Source organism: Mus caroli, unplaced genomic scaffold (genome assembly GCF_978045245.1).
Source record: "Mus caroli unplaced genomic scaffold, Mus_caroli_1 scaffold_16, whole genome shotgun sequence".
Classification (NCBI taxonomy): Eukaryota; Metazoa; Chordata; class Mammalia; order Rodentia; family Muridae; genus Mus; species Mus caroli.
In genome coordinates this window covers 37418941-37440558 of record NW_028227271.1, presented here as the reverse complement: position 1 = coordinate 37440558, position 21618 = coordinate 37418941, and the positions used below count along the sequence as shown (strand labels likewise).

Sequence of the window (21618 nt, the reverse complement as noted above, 5' to 3'; positions counted from 1 at the left end):
TGATTCTTCAGATTGTCACTGCCAGAAGAGAATTACATTTTATAAGTATCAGCTCTGTGCTAGGCATCATAATGCCTCCTATGGTATATGAATTAATTCTTTCAGAGGACAGGTAAGAGTAATAATCACTTTCTAAAAATGCATGGAAAGGTTTATGCATACACTCAGACATACATCCTGGATATGAAGTGAGTTTTTGTTGTCTGTACCGCAAGTGTTCCTTGGCTCTTCTTGTCATTTTAATTTTCTACTGTAAAACCCTAAGGGAATAATTCATAGTTTGTTGTATCTGTGTGGTATGGAATGTGTCCAAGCTGGCCTAGTTTGTTCTCACATTCATGGCAATGTAGCCTGACTGTTAGGACTGTGCTTATTTCCATCTCTTACCTTCATATCACTTCTCTGTGTGAAAGATCCTCACTTGTTTATAGATCTATAAATCCAGATATATAACTTGACTATCTCTTGTCTTGACTATCTCTTCCTAAAAAAATTCATTACCAAAGGCTCCTGTATTGAATCAAACTGGAGAGGAATTCTGTTACCAAGTAATAACTTGCTATACGGAAACAGGCACAGATTTGGTAATCTCAGATTTCCTGGTAATTAATTTACTAGCAGTATGATACCCTGAGCTTTGGTTTACTTGTCTATAAATGATGACATACCAACTTGGAACTTTGCTTTGAGAGTTAAATTATCAAGAAGCATATGACATGAACTTGATATCACCTATCACTGAGTGTCATCTATGTGCAGGCCATGAAATTAATATGGTTAGAGTTGGATAGAGGATAAGATCATGTTCCACAGGCTAATGGAGACAGTAACATTTTCTAGTGAGAGCCCAACCAAAGAGACCTTTCTTTAAAGGAAGATAATTATACTTGAATGTGGTGGAGCAGGGAGAATAGATATATATTCATTGAAACAGTGTTCTCTTAAATTTGACTAGAACATCCAGAAAAATTTAAGACATTGAAATTCCTAGTCTCAGTTCTCTCTAAACTAGAGCCCAAGGAAAGACTTCTGAGTGTACTTAGTTTATTAGAAACAAAATCTAACAACTCAGTAGCAGGAGGGAAGTGAGAGAATGGAAGAGGGGAGGAGAAAGCAAATAAGCAGAATGATTGCTGTGAGCAATGGGACTTTGATTCTGCCTTTTTAAATCCCACATACAGTATGTAATTTCCAAGTTGTAAATATTAACATTATACCTAATCACATAGAACATTTTTAAATGCATGTGGTTGAATCTGATGCATCATGGTTGTTTTGTTGTTTACCAACTTTTTTTTTAAAGGACATAGGCAGAATTTTGAGGTAACATGACAAATTAGAAGCTTCCTACATGTCTCCTTATAAATAAGTCAGAATAAAGAGAAATGGATGCTATCCAATAGAGAACCATGGAAATCCATGTAATGATAGTTGAGTTAAAAGCCTGTAGGAAAAGGTGGAGCATGCTGAAAAGTATTTAGCAGCAGCACAGCTTCCTGATATAGAGAGGGGAAGCAGAAGTTTCATTTTCTTAGGTACTTTTATATATCCTGTGTCTTAATTAAAAGAAAAAAATTTAAGGCCAAAATGAATATTGCCCTAAGATTTAAAGATCTCAAATCTTACAATTTTAAGTTTACCATGTTAAAAAAAATTAATAATCATTTTTAATTAAATTGGATTTTTGTTATTGTTGATTTTATACTTGCCTTTGGTCTGCTAAATTATCAGTCACTGGAATTGGAGGTGATTAAAAAAGCTCACAAAAAAACCTTAAAAAAAAAAAAAGGTAAGCCAGGTGGCACCAATGAAGAGATGACCTATCCTACGGACAGTTTACAGCTCTTACAAACCTTTATATCCAGCTGCAGATTTTGAGAAGATGGCAAATTCTCTTATAGTCAGATCAGCAGCCAAAAGGAATCACATTCTATCATCCTGAGTGCCATCTTGAGAACTTGTTTAAAACTAAGCTATCTTCGGTATCTGTAAATTGGGATAATAGCTGGTCAGCTTGAATTTGACTTATAACATCCCATAGGTAAAGAACAACCTTAGGAGGCCTGTGGAGAGTGCTAGAAAGCTGAAAAGCATAGTTTGGCAGGAAGGTCTGACCAGACAATGAACTATACAGGGAAAGATAGCCCCACTTTTGATGGTGGGGAGCAAATAGCCCCAGAGGTTAATAAATCCTGAGTCTGAGATTATTGGAAATCAACCTTTGGAACCAGCTATTTCCCTTCACTGTTGAAGACTTGAGAATTTTGAAGATCCAGAGGGTCATGTCTGGATGACCAACTGAAGGATTTCCAACTCAAGCCTCTGCCTCCTGTAAAGATCTTGCACAATGCTTGTCATCCACATACACTTTGCAATGGGTTGAACAGAATGTAGAGATTTGTAAAATACAAATAGAGACCTGGACCTATAGGAATCTCTACTGTGGTAGCTTCCCTCATGCACAAATAAAGGAAGCTACTTAAGTGGGCATTGCTCTGGTAGACTTCAGATGGTTGTCAAGTGCTGACTGAACAACTTCAACTGGCCTTTCCTTGACCTGTGCATCAAACACAGTCTTAAGTACTAGAGACCTTAGAAACAACTGTAATAATTCATCATTTTTTCTTTTGCCCCACCCCTTACTTACTTTTATCAGCCTTTACTGTATTAAAAAGAAAATCTTGTTTCTATTTTTATCTCCTTTAATAAATTTCCTAATTTTGTTGATGGACTTTTTCATTGTTGGCCCATCCCTCCCTCCACCCCTTTTTTTCATCTTTGCTCTGCCACTATCACCTTTTATATTATACATTTGTTATTTTGACTTTCTCTTTTTAAAAGAAGGTTTTCTGTATTTTCTATATGCCTCTTCTTACATTTATCTTCTTTGAGGCTTTGTTAATATTGGAGATTTTTATTTTATTCATTTTTCTTTTTTAATTGTATTCATATTTTGTTCATTTTTCTCCTCCTTTGCTCATTTTTAGTTTTCCTCCATAACAGTCTCATTTTTTTTCCTTCTTTTACTTGACATTCTTCCCTTTCCTCTTATGTGCTTATTTTTAATGCTGTTCCTTTACTATTTCCACACTTATCTATTTTTTTCACCTTCATAGCACACCCTAAGTTTTGATATTTGATGATTTTTTGTGATATATGAATAGGCTTCATTCAATACTGAGTATATGGTTTGATACTGTTATTTCAATAGTATTATGCATTTCTGAGCATTGCTATAGCTTGAGCCCTCAAGAGGAGCTGCCCAAAAGAAGCCCTTCAAATAAAACTGAACAAGTATCCATAGCAGCAAATGCACAAAACATAACATGCAAATATGAACAAATAGAGCAACCCAACTCCAAAAGGTCATGATTCTTCAACTACTGAACTCAAATACTGAATTAGGTAAAATGTGAGGTAGATGTTTAAAAAGCTTGCTATTAAATGATTAATGGCTTCAAAAATTATACAAATAAGATTATTTGATCTAAAAGTCACCAACATTGAATGAAGGAGCAAACCGGATGAGAATTTTGACATATACATACAGTATCAAACATCAATATACTTAACCTGAGAAAGAATATCAGGAATGAAGATTAAAGGAGAGAGTACCCTCACGCATCAATAAGAAAAACAAGCTTTGCCACAAGATCTAAGAACTCTAGGAAATAATGGACCAAACTCCAGAATCTGTATAAGATAAAGGAATTGAGATTTTAAAAGCATGTATGTGATGAAATTACAGTTGAAAATTTACATATGTAGAGTTAACAAATGGGCATCCAAATATGAGAAACATTTAAAGACTCTGGCATGTCCAAAGGAAAACCTCTCTAAAACATTAGAATCAAGATGATAAAAGTACAACATAATATTTAAAGCCTCCTTGAAGATTACTTCTCTTAGTAGTTGAAGTTGCAGTGCAAGGTAACAAGAGAAGAAAATACTCAGTAGTCCTAACCAGTTGTAATGCCCATGAGTCACAACAATGACCAGCACAGTAAGATATCCCTAAATATACAATAGTGGCATTTACATCTTCACATTAACTGACAACTGCATAATTGGATTTGAAGCCACTCATCAGAAAAGAAATCAAGCCTGCTACTTTAGCCAACCAAGTGAACCATGGTTGAACCATGTTAGAGGAGAATGAACCACAGTCACTTTCCTAAGCCTAAATGCATTCTTAATTCTTATCCTTATACTGAAAGATAAATATAGCTCTTCCCTCTCATCAAATAAACTGTTTTCAAGCAAAGAGTTACTACAGAAAGCAACAGGTCAGAGTGCAGAGAATAACAGAATGTAGTGTCCAGCCATAGTTGGTACATCTACAATACAACCCTACACTTAAGGTTCAGGGCCAAGGGGTGGGGGTGGGTGGGTGGGGGACTGGTGGGGGGGAGTGTATTGGGGACTTTTTGGATAGCACTGGAAATGTAATTGAGGAAATTTCCTAATTAAAAAAATATATATCGAAATACATTCAAACAGGCATAAGCATTTAAAAAAGGAAGCAAATAAATATAAAAAAAAAAACAGGAAAATACAAACAGGTGAAGGGTATGAATAAAGTGGTTCAAGACATGAAAGGGAAAATAAGAGCAATAAAATACCTTACAAACTAAGGTAATGCTGGAGATGGAAAACCCAGGAAAAAGAACAGCAACTACTGACATAAGCATCACCAACAGAATACAGGAGATAGAAAACACGATAGATGAAATTAATATATCAGTCAAGGAAAATTCAAAAACTAAAAAGTACGTGACATAAAACATTCAGAAAATCTGTGACAGTCTGGAAAGACCTAACCTAAGAATAATAGGAGGAGGAGGAGGAAGAGGAAGAGGAGGAGGAGGAGAAGAGTAGGAGGAGGAGGAGGAAGAAGAAGGAAGAGGAAGAAGAAGAAGAAGAAGAAGAAGAAGAAGAAGAAGAAGAAGAAGAAGAAGAAGAAGAAGAAGAAGAAGAAGAAGAAGAAGAAGAAGAAGAAAACTCCCAGAAGAAGAAGGACTCCCAGTTCAAAGGCCCAGAAATCATCTTCAACAAAATCATAGAAGAAAATTTCCCCAACCTAAATAGAGATGCCAATAGAAGTATAAGAACCTTACAGAACACCAAACAGATTGAATTAGAAAAGAAAATCCAAATTAGAAGCAGCAAGGAGGAAAGGCCAAGTAACATACAAAGGCAGACCTATTAGGATTAAACCCTATTTCTCATGAGACTCTAAAAGCTAGAAGGTCCTTGTCAGAGATCTTGCAATCCCTAAGAGACCGCAGATATCAGCCCAGACTACTATATCCAGCAAAACTTTCAATCATCGATGGAGAAACCAAGATATCCCATGACAAAACCAAATCCAAACCATGTTTTCACTAGCCCAGACCTACAGAGGATACTAGAAGGGAAACTACAACCCAATGAAGTTAAATATACTCAAGTTTAAATACTTTCACACCATTAAAATCAATAGAAGTGAAACTCTCTGTCTCTGTCTCTCTGTCTCTCTCTGTCTCTCTCTCTGTCTCTCTCTCTCTCTCTCTCAATAATGGGGAGTATCAATCATTGGTCATTAATATCTCTCAACATCAACAGACCCAATTCCCCAGTAAAAAGACACAGGCTAACAGAATGGATGAATAAACAGAATCCATAATTCTGCTCTATACAACAAATACATCTTACCAACAAAAAATAGTCATTATTTCAGTAAAAAGGGCTGGAAAAGGGTTTTCCAAGCAAATTGACCTAAGAAACAAACTGTAGTAGCCATTCTAATATCTAATAAAATAGTCTTTCAACTGAAAGTAACCAAAAGAAACAGGGAAGGACACTTCATGCTCATCAAAGGAAAAATCCACCAAGAAAACATCTCTATTCTAAACATCTGTGTCCCAAATGCAAGGGCACCCACATTTGTAAAAGAAGCATTACTTAAATCACACACGGAACCCCACACATTAATAGTGGGAGATCTCAACACCCCAATTTCACTAATGAACAGATCATGGAGACAAAAACTAAACAGAGAAATAACAAAATTAACAGACGTTATGATTCAAATGGACTTAACAGTTATTTATGGAACATTTCGCCCAAACACAAAAGAATATACCTTCTTCTCAGCACATCACAGAACCTTCTCTAAAACTGACCATATAATTGGTCACAAAGCAAACCTCAACAGATACAAGAAAATTGAAATAACCCTGTACACCATGGTTTAAAGCTGGACTTCACCAATAACAAACAACAGAAAGCCTACTCTATACTCATGGAAACAACAATTCTTTATTCAATGATGACTAGGTCAGGGAAGAAAGAAAGAAATTAAAGACTTTCTAGAATTCAATAAAATAAAAATGAGGGCACTCAAAAAGTATGACCACATCCTGTACATGTCTGAGAACTTTATTTTTTATTTTTTATTTATTTTATTTTTTTAATTAGGTATTTTCTTCATTTACATTTCCAATGCTATCCCAAAAGTCCCCCATACCCTCCCCCCCAACTCCCCTACCCACCCATTCCCACTTCTTGGCCCTGGCGTTCCCCTGTACTGAGGCAGATAAAGTTTGCAAGATCAATGGGCCTCTCTTTCCACTGATGGCCAACTAGGCCATCTTCTGATACATATGCAGTTAGAGACACGAGCTCTGGTGGGGGTGGTGGGGTTACTGGTTAGTTCATATTGTGGTTCCACCTATAGGGTTGCAGACCCCTTTAGCTCCTTGGGTACTAGCTCCTCCATTGGGGGCCCTGTGATCCATCCAATAGTTGACTGTGAGCATCCACTTCTTTGTTTGCTAGGCCCCGACATAGCCTCACAAGAGACAGTTATATCAGGGTTCTTTCAGCAAAACCTTGCTAGTGTATGCAATGGTGTCAGCGTTTGGAGGCTGATTGTGGGATAGATTCCCGGGTATGGCAGTCTCTAGATGGTCCATCCTTTCGTCATCTGAGAACTTTAATGAGAACATTTTTAAAAAAAATATTAATTTCTGTAGTGGAATTTTTTCAAGAAAGCCGAATATTTATATGGCATTACTAAGGACTGCTGCATCTATTCCAGTTTACAATGGGAAAGAGCCAAGAGTTGGGGCAGAGATATTTAAAAGAAACAGTACCCTTTGCAGAAGATAAGAGCTTGAGCAAGTTAAAAGTTGCTGCCAGAGTGTGTGAAGATAAGAAGCCATATAGTTAAAGAAAAAAAAATCTTGCTCTCCACATTTCCACAGTAGGAAATGTGCAAGACCTTCTCAGAAAAGGCTCCAGCTTATAAGCACAGAAACTTATTTAAAAGGAAAGAACCCAAACTGAGAAAATAACTGAATGGGTCCCTTGATCCCTCTGAGCAAAATCCCAGGGAGGTGTTTCCTAGAGTCAGCACATAGATGCTGATAGACCTGTGGTTCAAGGAGTCTCTCTGATGGACCACTGCATGAGGCTGTGAAGGAAAGATAATGGAGACCCCAGGATTGTGAAGATTCCAGGATCTGTGGGATCTTGTACTGAAGAAAGATTCAGGTATGGAGTAAACTTGCCCAAGAGAGATGTTATGTGTGCTAGAAGCAGTAAAGCTAGAGGCCCCTTTGGAACCTACATAACTACATCATGAGCCTCAGGTGCTGGTTATGGATCTTCATATTAGTTTTTTGCCTGGTAAATTTGAATATTGCTATTGGTCTGACCATTCCTTGTTTGTCTTCAACATCCCCTTTTGGAATAGTAATGTTTCCTTTTTACAATTATATATTAGAAGTATGTAATTTGGTTTTTCATTGTACTGGGGTTCACAGTTAAAACAGTGCTTTTGGTCTCAGAAGAAACTTTAGACATTTAAATTGTGTTGGAACCATTACAGATTGTTGGGACTTTTGAAATTTGACGCAATGCATTTTCCATTATGAGATGGCCATGAACCAAAGTGAACAAAAGATAGAAGGTATGACTTAAATGTGGAATGTTTGAGTGTCAACTTGACAGTGAGGTGGCTTGTAATAATTTATACTGTCACCATGACAAGACCAAGAATGACTGGAAAGAATCCTCTGAGTATATGTTTGAGGGATTCCTTTGATTAGGTCACTTTCAGCAGGTTGGGCCCTAGACTAGTTAAAGGAGGGAAAGGGAATTGATCAACAGTGTGCATTGATTTGTCCACTTCCTGATTATGACACAGTTTTAACAACTGCCAAATATTTCTCCTACCAAGCCTTCCCTATCCCAATGGACTTCCTCTCAAACTGTAAATGAAAATAAACACCCTCTATCCTTTTATCAGGTTTATTTTTATTAGGTTATTTTATCATAGCAATGGGGAGAATAACCAATGCTATTGTTCATTCCTGATTATGTAGTTATTGAAATTATTCTCTTATTTCCAATTTTAGAGATTTCACTACTAGGAGTAAGAAATAAAATTGAGATGAACCCTGTAACATTGCTGAAATTGCCCATAAACCACAGGTTAGTTATGTTTACCCTAAAATTTACGCAGTACATTTTCTCTTAGTAATGTATATGCAATTAGTGACTTAGTATAGGCGAAAATATCCAGTTATGGATAAAGATGGGAAGAGTGGACATCCTTGGTTTCTTTCTTGCTGGCAAAACGTTAGTCTTGCACCACTGAGTGAGATATTATCTGCAAGTTTTGGTATGTGCCTTTTTAAAACTTAGATTTGAGACATTTCTTTCAATTCTTACTTTGGTGAGAGTTTTTTATTATGAAAGTTGGATTTATGTAGTTGGACTATTTTGTAGTTGAATTTAAAAAAAACTGTACATGTTTGTCTTTATTCTCATGTAAATGGTCATATCTATTTGTCTTTCATCATGATGTATTTTATGTTGTAATACTTTTAGAGGTTAAACCAACTTTGCACTCTCAGAATCAATTCAACTTGGTTATTATATATAATCTAGTTTATAGAGTACTTTTTTTATTATACTACTAAGAATAATGATTCTATAATAATGAGAAATGTTGTTTTCTTTATGTGTTTAGCCTTAGTAACAGGAATTAACATCAGATGAAATATCCCCTTCTCCTCTGCCAGTGCCTGACAAATAGAGATGGCTCACAGCCATCCATTGGACAGAGCACAGGTCTCCAGTGAAGGACAGAGAAGTGGATGCTCACAGCCATCCATTGTACAGAGCACGGCATCTCCAATGAAGGAGCTAGAGAAAGTACCCAAGGAGCTAAAGGTGTTTGCAGCCCCATAGGAGGAACAACAATATGAACTAACCAGTACCTCCAGATCTCCCTGGGACTAAACCACCAACCAAAGAAAACACATGGTGGGACTTATGGCTCTAGCTGTATATGTAGCAGAGAATGGGCTAGTCAGTCATCAATGTGAGGAGAGGCCCTTGGTCCTGTGAATGTTATATGCCCCAGTATAGGGGAATGCCAGGGCCAGGAAGTTGGAGTGGGTGGATTGGGGAGCACGGGGAGAGGACAGGGGGTCTTCGGAGGGGAATCTAGAAAAGGGGATAGCATTTGAAATGTAAATAAAGAAAATATCTAATAAAAAAGAAGATAAAAACAGAAATATTCCCTTTTCTATTTTCTGGAAGACGTTAAGGCCCATCTTATTTCTTTCTTAAATGTTTAGTAGAAGTCATAGTGAAGCTGTTAGGATTTCTTTTTTCATTTTATGAAGAGTTTTAAACTGTTAGTTCAGTTTTATTGGTATGCATCTATTCAAAGTTCCAATTTCTTCTTTCCAAACATATTTGTGTGTGAGTTATGTATGCATAAGTGCTAGTGCCAGCTGAGGCCAGGAGAGGGCATCTAAAACTGGAATTACTGGAAGTTATGAGCTGCCAGAATTCCGGTGCTGAGGCATCTCTCCAGCCCTATAATCTCTTCTTTGAGTTTGAATTTGAAGTTTGTATCATTCTATAAATTTATACATTCTATCTGGTTGTCTGCATAGCTACCTTAATAGTTTTTATGAGTGTACTTTATAACTACTTTAGTTTAAACCTATACGTCTTATGTAGTGATGTCCTTTTTTTCTGTTTGATTTTGTATCAAGCTGTGTCTTCCTCTTTCGATAGTCTTAGATGACCCATGTAAAAGGATTATTCCACCCCAGAAGGAGTTGAGATGAGACCCACAGACTGAGAACCACTGGACCTAGAGGCTTCTCAAGGTTGTTTTGTTTTTGTTTTTGTTTTTTGTTTGTTTGTTTGTTTAGCTTTTGTCTTAGTCAGGGTTTCTGTTCCTGGACAAAACATCATGACCAAGAAGCAAATTGGGGAGGAAAGGGTTTATTCAGCTTACACTTCCATACTGCTGTTCATCACCAAGGAAGTCAGGAATGGAACTGAAGCAGGTCAGAAAACAGGAGCTGATGCAGAAGCCATGGAAGGATGTTACTTACTGGCTTGCTTCCCCTGGCTTCCTCAGGCTGCTCTCTTATAGAACCAAGACTACCAGTCCAGAGATGGCACCACCCACAAGGGGACCTCCCGCCTTGATCACTAGTTGAGAAAATGCCTTACAGCTGGATCTCATGGAGGCATTTCCCCAACTGAAGCTCCTTTCTGTGATAACTCCAGCTGTGCCAAGTTGACACAAAACTAGCCAGTACAGCTTTTTAAAGAAGCTGGTTATTTATTTTATTTTTTCTATTGTTTTCCATTTATTTTTTCTCTATTTATTTATTTTTCTTTTTCATGGTGTTCATTTATCTCCTCTTGTTTTTTTAACCCTTTGAGGTAGAAGCTGTGGTAACCAACTTTAGCTCTTAATTCCTTCTATTTTAGGCACTTAAAGCTATGAATTTCCTTTTAAGCTCTGACTGACTTGATTACATACCACAATTTTTATAAATCACATCGTCATGTCAGATAGAGACTGACACAGACACTTCTTCCATCCTTCCGGAATAGGAATGGAAACTTACACTATGGTGAGTTTAAAGTGAGGAACACTAATGTGAGACCCACAGAGAGACCCATAGAAGCAAAGGAGGCAGCACCCACATCTACACTGTTAGCAGACAACTGTGGTGGACCATGACTCAGCTGGTCACGTTGCATGCACATCTGCACTGTTGGCAGACCACTGTGGTGGACCATGACTCAGCCATCAGATTGGATCCCCTGTCAGAAAATAAATGGATGCTTGTGCTCAGTTTGCTTTCTCCTTTTTATTCAGCCTGGATCTTCAGCCCATGGAATGGTGCTGACCACATTTAGGAAGGGAGGTTTTCTCAACCCAGTTAACCCAATCCCCTTTACAGATACCTCCAAAGCTCCGCTTCCATGATGATTTTTAATCTCATCAAGCTGACAACCAAGGTATCCACAACAGAATTAGGAGGCTACTTAAATTACTAGAGCACAGGCCAAGTCTTCTCAAAAGTCAAAGGAACCGTAATGAAAAATAACATGTCAGAGCCACATCCATCTCCTGCAGAGAGTAATGGAGCAAAACAAATATTCTAGACCTAAAATGACTGACCAAGGTTGAAGAACTCCATCTTCAAGAGCATCAAACATTTGTCTTCAGTGTCTCTTTGATCTGAGAGTGACAGTCCTACTTAAAACACTCAGGAACACATAGCAGGATTCCTGAGGTTAAGGTCTATAAGAGTTGTAAGAACATCAGAGCCATATAGTCCAAGGCAACAGCTAACATGGAGCATGGATTCAGATGGTTGCCCATGGAGCTAGTGAGAGAAAAATTGCTAAATACGCTCATTTTCACTGTAGCTCATGGTGCTCTGAGAGGAAACAGAAATCAAAATGCTGGAGGCAAGGAAATTAACCTTTAATCAGACTGATTTGGAAGGTTGTTACCACTAAAACCTCTATATTTGCAAGAAATGTATTAATTCATTTATAACCATATCATCATAAGAAATTATTGAAATAGTGCCAGCATATGGTCACTGTATGTTTAATTTTTAAATGCAAATTAAGATATTCCTGGTTCTTGGTACAATGAACTTTTTTTTTTATTCCTAGTCTATGTGGTCTTGCAGAAAATGAACCACTTAACTCTTTGTGAGTAGGACTCCTCCATCCTTGTAGTGGGGAAGGGCACAGCCTCTCTACTGTCTGGTGAGATTGAAATTTCTTGTTCCAGTATTCAGTGATCTGGCAGAGTTGAGCATGGGAATTCAGTCTTCCTCTGCCCTCTGTTAATGGCCCCCTGGTAGGACACTCAAGAGTGTTCCCCACATGGTCCTGGCTGGCACCATAAGGAGATGTCCTGGATATTTCAGGGTGTGGAAAGGTCTTGATATTCCTCTAGACCTCTTCTGATACCACCCTGGTGGAATGTGAGAGTGACATCAGTCCCCTGAGGGCTCCACTGATACTGGAGAGAGGGGAGTTCTGACTGCTGGCTGGGTGAACATTCTGACTCCTCCTGTGTACTCAAACCCAACTATAAAGAGTTTCAGGGAACTTCTCACAGAGTAGCAAGGGTGGAACCAGGAAGGACTCCTGACCCCACACTTGGCCTTTGATGGCTCAGGGCTGGGGTAGCTGAGTGTAGTTTTTCTGTGATGGATATTGTTGCCAAGAGCTTAATTTCTACAAGTCACTGTCTTGCCAGGCTGGCTCCTATTCTTGAGATCTTGGCTTTTGGAGATTTTTCTGATTGATTGTTCAGATTTTATCTGTGTCCAATGACATTTGTAATTTGCAAGATTTTCATGTGAGATTGAGATTAAAACCAAGGGGTTTGCTCCCACATGCTCCTCTGGTCGTAAGGTAGGTGGCTAGTCTTCTTCCTCGATCCCTCCTCTTTTCTGTGTCCTCTTATGTTTGTTCACAGGTGATGTCCACAGCTTAAGACACTCTTAGGAAGGATAGAAAAAACCATTTCTACCCCATCTTTCTGGATATAGAAATTGAGTGCAAAAAAAGTTTTATTTCCCAGGTGACCCAAGAGAAGGAAAGATGTGGCTTGGAGAACAGTGTGGGTGCATGAGAAAGAAGTAAAAGCTGCCCTAGAGGAAGCATAGGCCCAGCAATATCAATATTGTTGCAGACTGGAGTAGGACATAGAGGGCTAGTAAGCAGTTCCCTATGAGGGTTACAGTCATCAGTGGACTCAAAAGTAAAGGTGTGTGATGTGCCATTTGTAATATCTCCCCATGTACCATGACTGCATTTTCCTTATATCTTCAGCATATCTGATTATGCACAGAGGCTCTGTATTATGGAAGGAATGAAACAAAAAATGTAAACTAATCTGTGGCATTCAGCACCCAGGAGTTCCTGTGCCAGTGAGGAGGAGCCCTCTACTAGAGTGATGGAGGTCTTAGTAGTACATGGAAGCTGATGGAGTTACTGTGGAAGCCATGTCCTGAGTCTCAGTGGAGAAAGGTACAGCAGAGGTGAGGAGCTGAGTCATTGTGAGGAGACAGCTTCACATGGGGGATACTGAAGCTCCTGTTCCACTCTACTGCTTAGGTAGAGAGAAGCCCTCTTCTAGTGGGGCAGACTGAAGCCCACACTGTTCCGCCCAATACTGAGCTCACACTACCCACTTCAGTGGTCTGCCAAGTGAGTCTGGGTGGAGAACACCTGTCTCTCTCCCCCAGAGCCTCTTTATTCATGGGCTGTGCCCAAAGGTCCTAAAGCCCCAGATCCAGTGGGGCAAAGACACCTCAGCAAGGAACAGGCCCTATCACCTACACTCCACTGCTTCCCAGGATTAGAGCCAGGCACAGTGACTAAGCATTCAGCCTGCCTTAGCTAACCTGGGGCATGGTGAGAAGCAGGGGGAGCAGTGGGTCTGTGACAAACCTCTTCACCACTAATGTTCAACTTTCAAAGATATCTGGTTTGAAAAATCCACAAATGGAGTCATGCTGGACTTCCCAGAGTTGTGCTGCTCTAACAGAAAAGGCGCTGGTGGCCATCTGAACAAGGGGTCATCAGGGTTCTTACAGCATGGGCAGCAGACTCTGGGTGTGGGGAGTTCTTCCTCCTGAGTTTCAGGATGTACAACACATCTCCTTAAAACGTCTGGGGTAGTTGTTCTCCCTCCAACTTTCCAGGGTGACAGACCTTCCTGCACTGGGGTTTCCTGAGCACCTGAGAGTGAGTCTCTATGCTTGGTAGTGAGGTTTGAATTTTCTGACATTTTCTAGGGCTGTCTCCTAAGCTGGTAAAGGAGATTCCATGAGCTTCTGGCAGCTGCTCTTCTGCTTTGCGAGACTACAGCTGTGAGGATCCAGAGATGAAGAAAGGGGAGTAAGCAGGGAACAAAGTAGGGTGGGGCTGCCTGTTAGGATTTCAAGGAATCACCATGAAGAAGAAAACTAGGAAGGATCTCAGGCTGGCAAGCACAGCTAAACCATCAGTGTGGAAAGTTAAACAAGAATGGTCCAGGGAAAGGGGACCTGACCTCTGGAGGAGACCTGTATGGAGGCTAGGGAATGATGGGGGAAATCCCAAAGTGCCGTTGCCTAGGAAGGTGGCAAGGAGCAGGGTTGCTTATCTGACTCAACTGTATACTCAGTTTGTCTCATGACCAGAGCATGTTTAGGTATTTTGGAGTGATTTGTGAGCCCCAACTTCAAATTCCTATGTTAAGCCTTCCTTCTGCCACTATTTGGAGACAGGGTCTTGACACAACAATTAAACTAAAGTAAGGATCTTTAAGGTAGTACACAATCTAATGTTTCTGGTGTTTTCACGAGTAGAGACTGGGATGCAGACATACAAAAGGGAAATTCCACAACGAAGACAGAGATTGCCTGGCACCCATAAGCCACAAAGAGGAGGCTCAGAAACAAACCCTGACATCTTTGTTTCAGTCTTCCAGTCCCCAGAGCTCTGAGGAGAACCTTGGCCATTGTGTAAGCCACTAAATCCACAATACTCTGTGATGGCAGCCCAAACCAGCTTGAATAGTTGACAATTTGGGGCATTTATGTCAAGCACTGTGAAAGCCATAGTTAACCTGCCTGGTCCCTCCAACATCCCCTCTTGGTCTCTATCCAGTGCAATGTGAGCCCTTGGTGTCTTCCCAGTGGGAGACAGGCTCTCGTCCCACAACTCTGCTTCCTTTTCTTAAGGATACCGTTATTCAGATTCTGTGCTCCTCCTCCACTCCACCCTTGAGACATCATTCAGACTCTGCCCTTTGTCCTGCCCTGTGTTCTGTGTGTTTGTTGTTGCCCTGCATAATGATGCCCTTTGCACATTGAGAAAATAATAACAGCCATGGTGATAGTATGGACGAGCCGCCTTCCTCAATTCTTTGTTTGCTCCCTTGAAGAGAGCCTGTAGACAAGTAGGCATATATGGCCATTATCTTCTCAGCTTCATTTAGAAGAAGGAGACCTCCTTCTTCTCAGGAATAACGGTCATTTCCATACATTACACAGTTGCAGCTGAGAAGGAGAGAAGCTGATCCTGACAGTGCATGGACATATGGGCCTTATGTGTGGAAGAATCCCACTGCCTGCCTCTGCTAGCTTGGCTTGGCAGGGTTAAGTCCTCAGAAAAGGGGGACTAGAGAAAGGTGTGCACATATACATGTGTGCTCATGCATGCAAGAGGTATACTTGGACTCCTTCAGTACGATTCTGAGTTCAATATTAATGGCAACAGAATTGTCCTGTTTTGTTTTCTGCCATGGCTTCATTTTCTACAATATTACCTACAGATATTAGGCTTTAAAGTAATACAGAAGGAAGGAAGGAAGGAAGGAAGGAAGGAAGGAAGGAAGGAAGGAAGGAAGGAAGGAAGGAGAGAGGGAGGGTGAGAGGGAAGGAGGAAGAGAAGGAAGGAGGGAGGGAAGGGGAGAAGGAGGGAGGGAGGGAGGGAGGGAGGGAGGAAGGAAGGAAGGAAGGAAGGAAGGAAGGAAGGAAGGAAGGAAGGAAGGGAGGGAGGGAGAGAGGGAGGGAGAGAGGGTGAGAGGGAAAGAGGGAGAGAAAGAAGGAGGGAGGGAAGGAGAGAAGGAAGGAGGTAGGGAGGGAGGGAGGGAGGGAGGAAGGAAGGAAGGAAGGAAGGAAGGAAGGAAGGAAGGAAGGAAGGAAGGAAGGAAGGAAGGGGAGAGAAGGAGGAGACAGTGAGGGAATCAGGAGGAAGAGGAGATATTTTATCTTTCAAGTTTAATGATCAAACTCTGTCACCCCTAAGGGTACAGAACCCTGGCATTTGCCTGTAAGGAAAAGTTTTAATGCCAACCTCACATTTCTTGTCCCCATAGACTGGAGTGGTCACCCTACTGACCACTCGAGTATTCTTAGTGGGACCATACTCAAGAAGAAGGAGTTCCTGTGACTGGCAGAGAAAACAAAGTGAGCCACTGCCCTGTCAAGTGTCCTTGAACAGGAGAGCACTGCTTGCCACTGTGCTATAAAGGCTCCCTGATGAGTAGACTCAGATGGGACATTGCTCCTACCCCTTCATCCCAGTAGGGGACAGGATGACAGCCCTGGTCTTGTGGGTCTCTACTTTGTTGAGCTCAGTCTGCCTGGTAGCAGCCAACATCTTTGGTAAGTTCTAATGCTGAGGCTATGAGTTTGAGGAGGAAGTTTTCAGTCATATGGTTCAGCCAGGCTCTGGCCAGGGCCCTTAAGCATGCCCTATCTCATCTAACCTCACAAATGCCCAGAGGCTAGATATTTGCTCTTTGCTGTTCAGATGAAAGAGGTTCAGAGAGATGAGCTGAATTGCCTGAGGTCCCAGAGCTGGATATTGAGAGTAGTGATAAAAAGCTAGGAGAATGAAGACATCCCCATCACCTCCCAGGAAAGCACAAATGATTAAATGAGCTAAAAGTATCCTGGGGATGGAAATAATGGTTGCCAGTAAGACTGGGAAGGTAAAGACTGTGTGTCTGTGTCAGGGGTGGGAGTGGGGGTACGGGTGGGGGACTGGGAGGGAAAGGACAGACCTGTACCCTTCTCACATATCACTTCCCTTCACACAGAGTACCAGGTAGATGCACAGCCACTCCGCCCCTGTGAGCTACAAAGAGAGAATGCCTTTCTGAAGCAGGCTGAATATGTTCCCCAGTGCTCTGAAGATGGAAGTTTCCAGTAAGAGTGGCTATATTAGGAGCTCCAGGGTCCTAAAATACCCTGAAGAACCTCTCACATCTTATCCCTGTTATCCCCAATTGTATGGATAAGATCCTCAGACTCCTGACCTATGCTGTCATTTTCTGGGGGGGGATGGGGGATGGGGGGGAGCTCCTTTTCTATCCTCCCATCTAGGTATCTTGTTGGAGAGACTCTCCATTCAGGGGCTCTCCCCCAATTCTTGCTGAAACTTTATCGTAATTGCTTTACAACATAGTGTGTATGGCTTTTCATGAGAAAGCCCAGATAGAGGTAAGGGTGCTCAAAGCCCCCAACCCCCAGTTCTCTGGTAGGGCAAAACAGCAACTGTCCCTTACTTAGGCAACCCAGTTTTCATAGCTTGCCTGGGCTGCTAGGCCATTTCCCTCCAGGGAACTCTTCTTTGAAAGGAGTTTTTGCAGGTACTCTGACAAATCATAGGTCCTGGGACTGTATTCCTCCCTGTAGATGAGACTATAGTGTAAATTCCTCTTCTCTATGGTGCAAGAGTCCTTATTCCCCTCTGCCGCGGAGTGACATGCAGAGTCCTCATCTCTAGCTATGGAATACTCTTGCTGCTTCTGTATCTTATTCAAGCTTCTCATAGGCACAATCTGCTGGCTAATGCTAGTCAGAGCCACTGAGGATTCAAGATTGTGAGGGAGGAGTTAAGAAGTATGTATGCCTCCCCTTTTTGCCAGCGTTGTGTATGTTTCTCTCTGAAGTTTCAGGCCTGCCTTGTCCCCCGGAGGATCTTTTGTCTCCCTAACCACCTTCTACCCCAAGCCACCCTGCAACTCGCATTGTTGCCTCTCCTGCCTTGTGTGGTCACAACTCTGACTTTCCTGTATGACTTGCTAGACTTTGGCCTCACTGAGCTGGAGCCAAAATGTGACTTCAGAAAGGCTATATGGTATCACATGATATTTCTCTCTTCAGGACAGTCCAATGCCAAAATGATGGCCAATCTTGCTGGTGTGTGGATTCTGATGGCAGAGAAGTACCTGGCAGCAGGCAGCTGGGGAGGCCAACAGCTTGTACGTAACAAAGGGGCACCTAATGGAAAAGGGCTCATTATACTGGGACACTTCACATCTAGGGACAAAAACTAGACTTAAGTGAGTTGGGCACAAAGCCAACTCACTTAAAGCCCTAAGGGCTGCTAGCTTCTCATCATTGAATATGTAGAAGGTCCAGTTTCCTAAAGACCACTATAAAAACCATATGAGACACTTGAGCCTAGCCAGTAGTTAGCAAGTGCTTCCCGTGAGCCAGCCACTGTATCCAGCACTGAGTCAATTATGCCCTGTAGTTGTTGAAGGGCTCTAAGCAAGATCAGCTCTCAGCAAAGTTTTATCCGATGGTGAAAGCAAGGCTTAAGGGGATGCTCTTTTTCAGTGGGTAGGTGATAGCTCTATCTGAGTCTTTGGTTTTATTTGGCCAACAGAGTTGATTTGGGGACCCAAATGGCCCTTCACACTCTAACATCATGATCTTAACTAAAGTCACCTGTTCTCTCTGATTCACACACACCCAACCCCAATCTGCAAACTGAACAGAGACCCTGCCTCACCCATGTTAGGATTTGCTATATGATAAGCTTGGTACATGGTAACTATTGCATATGAGTGAACACAGAGTAGCTTTTCCTCCCACATCTAGAGGGAGGCAGCTGCCTTCTCACTGGTAGAAAGGGAGAGGAGTGTAGAATAGCGAAGCAACTTTTCAGGCAACATAGGCAGCCCACCCAGAAATCCTGATTCAGATACTCGGTTTACCCTTCAGTGCCAGGGCACTGGTGAGAGCCATTCCACTCTGACCCAGTTCTCAAGATGGCAGAGCCTTCTGAATGTCTGGCCAAGTGTTCCTCAGGGAGAAAGGATCCTCCTGGGCTCAATCCTGATCCTGCAATCCTTCGTGCTCCCCAACAGTCCTCCTCAGATGCTTCTCTTTGTGCCCCAGGTCTGTCCTTCTGCCAGCTCCACAAGCAACGGATCCTGCTGGGCAGCTACATTAACAGCACCGATGCTCTCTACCTTCCTCAGTGCCAGGATTCAGGGAACTATGCACCAGTGCAGTGTGACCTGCAGAGAGTGCAATGCTGGTGTGTAGACACAGAGGGGATGGAAGTGTATGGCACCCGCCAGCAGGGCAGGCCAACGCGGTGTAAGTGTCACTGTCATGGGCTCTAGAATCTCTGGGTGGGCTACAGTTTGACACCCCACAGATCACACGCCTCACAGACACAGAGTGCCTGGCTTTTGATGGACAGGAAAAATGTCACAGAGGCAGTTGCATGACTTTTGGTCATCCCACAGATCCTTTTTTGCTGGCTGACAACTGTAAGCCCAAACACAATGTCAACAAATGCTTGTGACCCTCCAGTAGCCTATTTGGGGCACTGGTGGGCTTTCATGGGTCACATGGGTGGCATAAGTACCTACATATGTACCTATCCATGTGTAAGAACTGAACAGCTTTGCATGAAAATGTTTAGGTCCAAGGAGCTGTGAGATAAGAAACCGGCGTCTCCTCCATGGAGTAGGGGACAGGTCACCACCCCAGTGTACTGCAGATGGGGAGTTTATGCCTGTCCAGTGCAAGTTTGTCAATACCACAGACATGATGATTTTTGATCTGATCCACAACTACAACAGGTAAAAGGGGACTGCTCACTGGGGGGGGGGTCACTTGTGGGGGGGCATTGGGTCTTCAAGATTATGTTTGCATCAGGATCTGGGAGTGTCATGTGTCACATGCAACCTTGCCCTCATTTGTCATTGACGGGAACGTTCAGCCTGTTGGCAGCACTGTTAACAAAGCCATCTGGGAATAGCTACTGAAAATTACATGCTCTCAGTCAGTGTTCTATTGCTGTGAAGAGACATCATGACCATGGCAACTCTTATAAAGGAAGGCATTTAATTGGGGGCCTTGCTTATGGTTTCAGAGGTTTAGTTCATTTTAATCATGGTGGGAAGAATGGTGGCATGTAGGCAGGTGCTGGAGCAGTAACTGAGAGATATATACTGATGCATAGGCAGAGAGAGAGAGAGAGACAGAGAGAGAGACTGAGAGTCTGGGCTTGGCAGAGGCTTTTAAATCCCCAAAGCCCACTTCCAGTGATCCACTTCCTCCAACAAGGCCACATCTCCTAATCCTTTAATAGTGCCATTCCCTGGTGATCAAATCTATGAGCCTATGGGGGCCATTCTCTCTCAAACCACCACATAAGTGTACTCTGTGCGTTGCCAGCCCATCAAGCAAATGAAAACACCAGAGTGCAGAGAACTACATATCTGGGTATTGGCTGTGTTGTTCTCCATTTTAGCAGAGAGCTGAGGAGAAAAGTGACCACTCATCAAACAGGGAGAACAGCTGATTAAAAGTAATATACCATAAACATTTGTATAGCTGCTCAAATAAAGCACCAAAGCTGGATAAATTGCCTTGAACAGGGTTCCAAAGTCTGTCATACTAATCCAATCCAAATGGGCAGTGCAAGGGCAGAATTTATTATTAAAAAAAAGGTAGCAAAAAGGTTCTTTATATGTACACACATGTGATCCTATGATCAGACGAGTATGCTGGGTCTGGGTAAAACCGAAAGCAGAGATTAGTGTGAAGGACAACACAGGTGTTGAGGGCCACTTGGAGATAGGGGCTGCAGTGGAAGAGTGGACAGAAAGAGAATCCTATCAACAGGGAAAGAACCTATTAAAAAGCATGCTATGATGCTATCCATGCACTTCTGTAAGTTCAATATTGTGTGCACTTTTAAAGGACTTTACTGTTTAAATAACAAATATAAAATGAATATCTATATACTTTGACCCAAAATGGTATTTGGCTACCCTAGAGTACCCAATGATTGTGAAGGGCCATGTAGCCTTTAAATGACATTAGATCATTTTGGAGAGAGAGAGAGAGAGAGAGAGAGAGAGAGAGAGAGAGAGAGAGAGAGAGAGAGAGAGAGAGAGAGAGAGAGAAAGCACTAGCTTGTGTGAACACTGCTGTGGATTCTTTGGGAGAACCTGAGCCTCCATGTGGCTGCCTTCCAGAACAGCCAGTTTCTGAGTGAGAAAGAATGTTCCCATGTGTTGTGCCAGAAGGGTCTCAGACCATGCCCCAAGTGCTGGTCCCACAGAAAAACTTGATCTGAGTTGCACAATACCTTAGAAGCCTGGCATTTTCATTAGATCATATCCTGAAAGGTTTTCACAAAGCTCAGTATCAGAGGTTTCATACATTCCACCTAAACACAAAATGCAGAGTATGGCTATAAATACTGAGGCTGGAGGTGTATGAATTTGTTTATGTGGTCAAGAAGCTAGCCTTTAGCTACCTGCTTTGTACCAAACCCTCCCGTGTCCTAGGTCCCTCAGTGTTTGGCTATCCCACTCCTGCCAACTTTGTCTGTTCCCAGTACAATCCTGCCCCATAGCCTTTGCCTCTGCCACCTGCAGTCTTCATCTGCCACTACTTTGCAAGGTGACCTGGTCATTTACCTTCCCAGAGCCTCTTCAGTGTTCTCTGCTGGGAAATGGAAGTGTGT

At 41.8% G+C, this 21618-nt stretch overlaps 1 protein-coding gene across 1 annotated transcript in view; it reads left to right on the top strand.

Annotated features, from left to right (window-relative positions):
* Positions 1-16426: 16426 nt before the first annotated feature.
* The window catches only part of Tg (thyroglobulin), a 180168-nt gene continuing 174976 nt past the window's right edge, over positions 16427-21618 (top strand). The window contains 5 exon segments of the mRNA XM_021183215.2: positions 16427-16496; positions 16934-17042; positions 18003-18100; positions 19026-19229; positions 19561-19720. Coding sequence (XP_021038874.2) covers positions 16427-16496; positions 16934-17042; positions 18003-18100; positions 19026-19229; positions 19561-19720 — 641 coding nt within the window.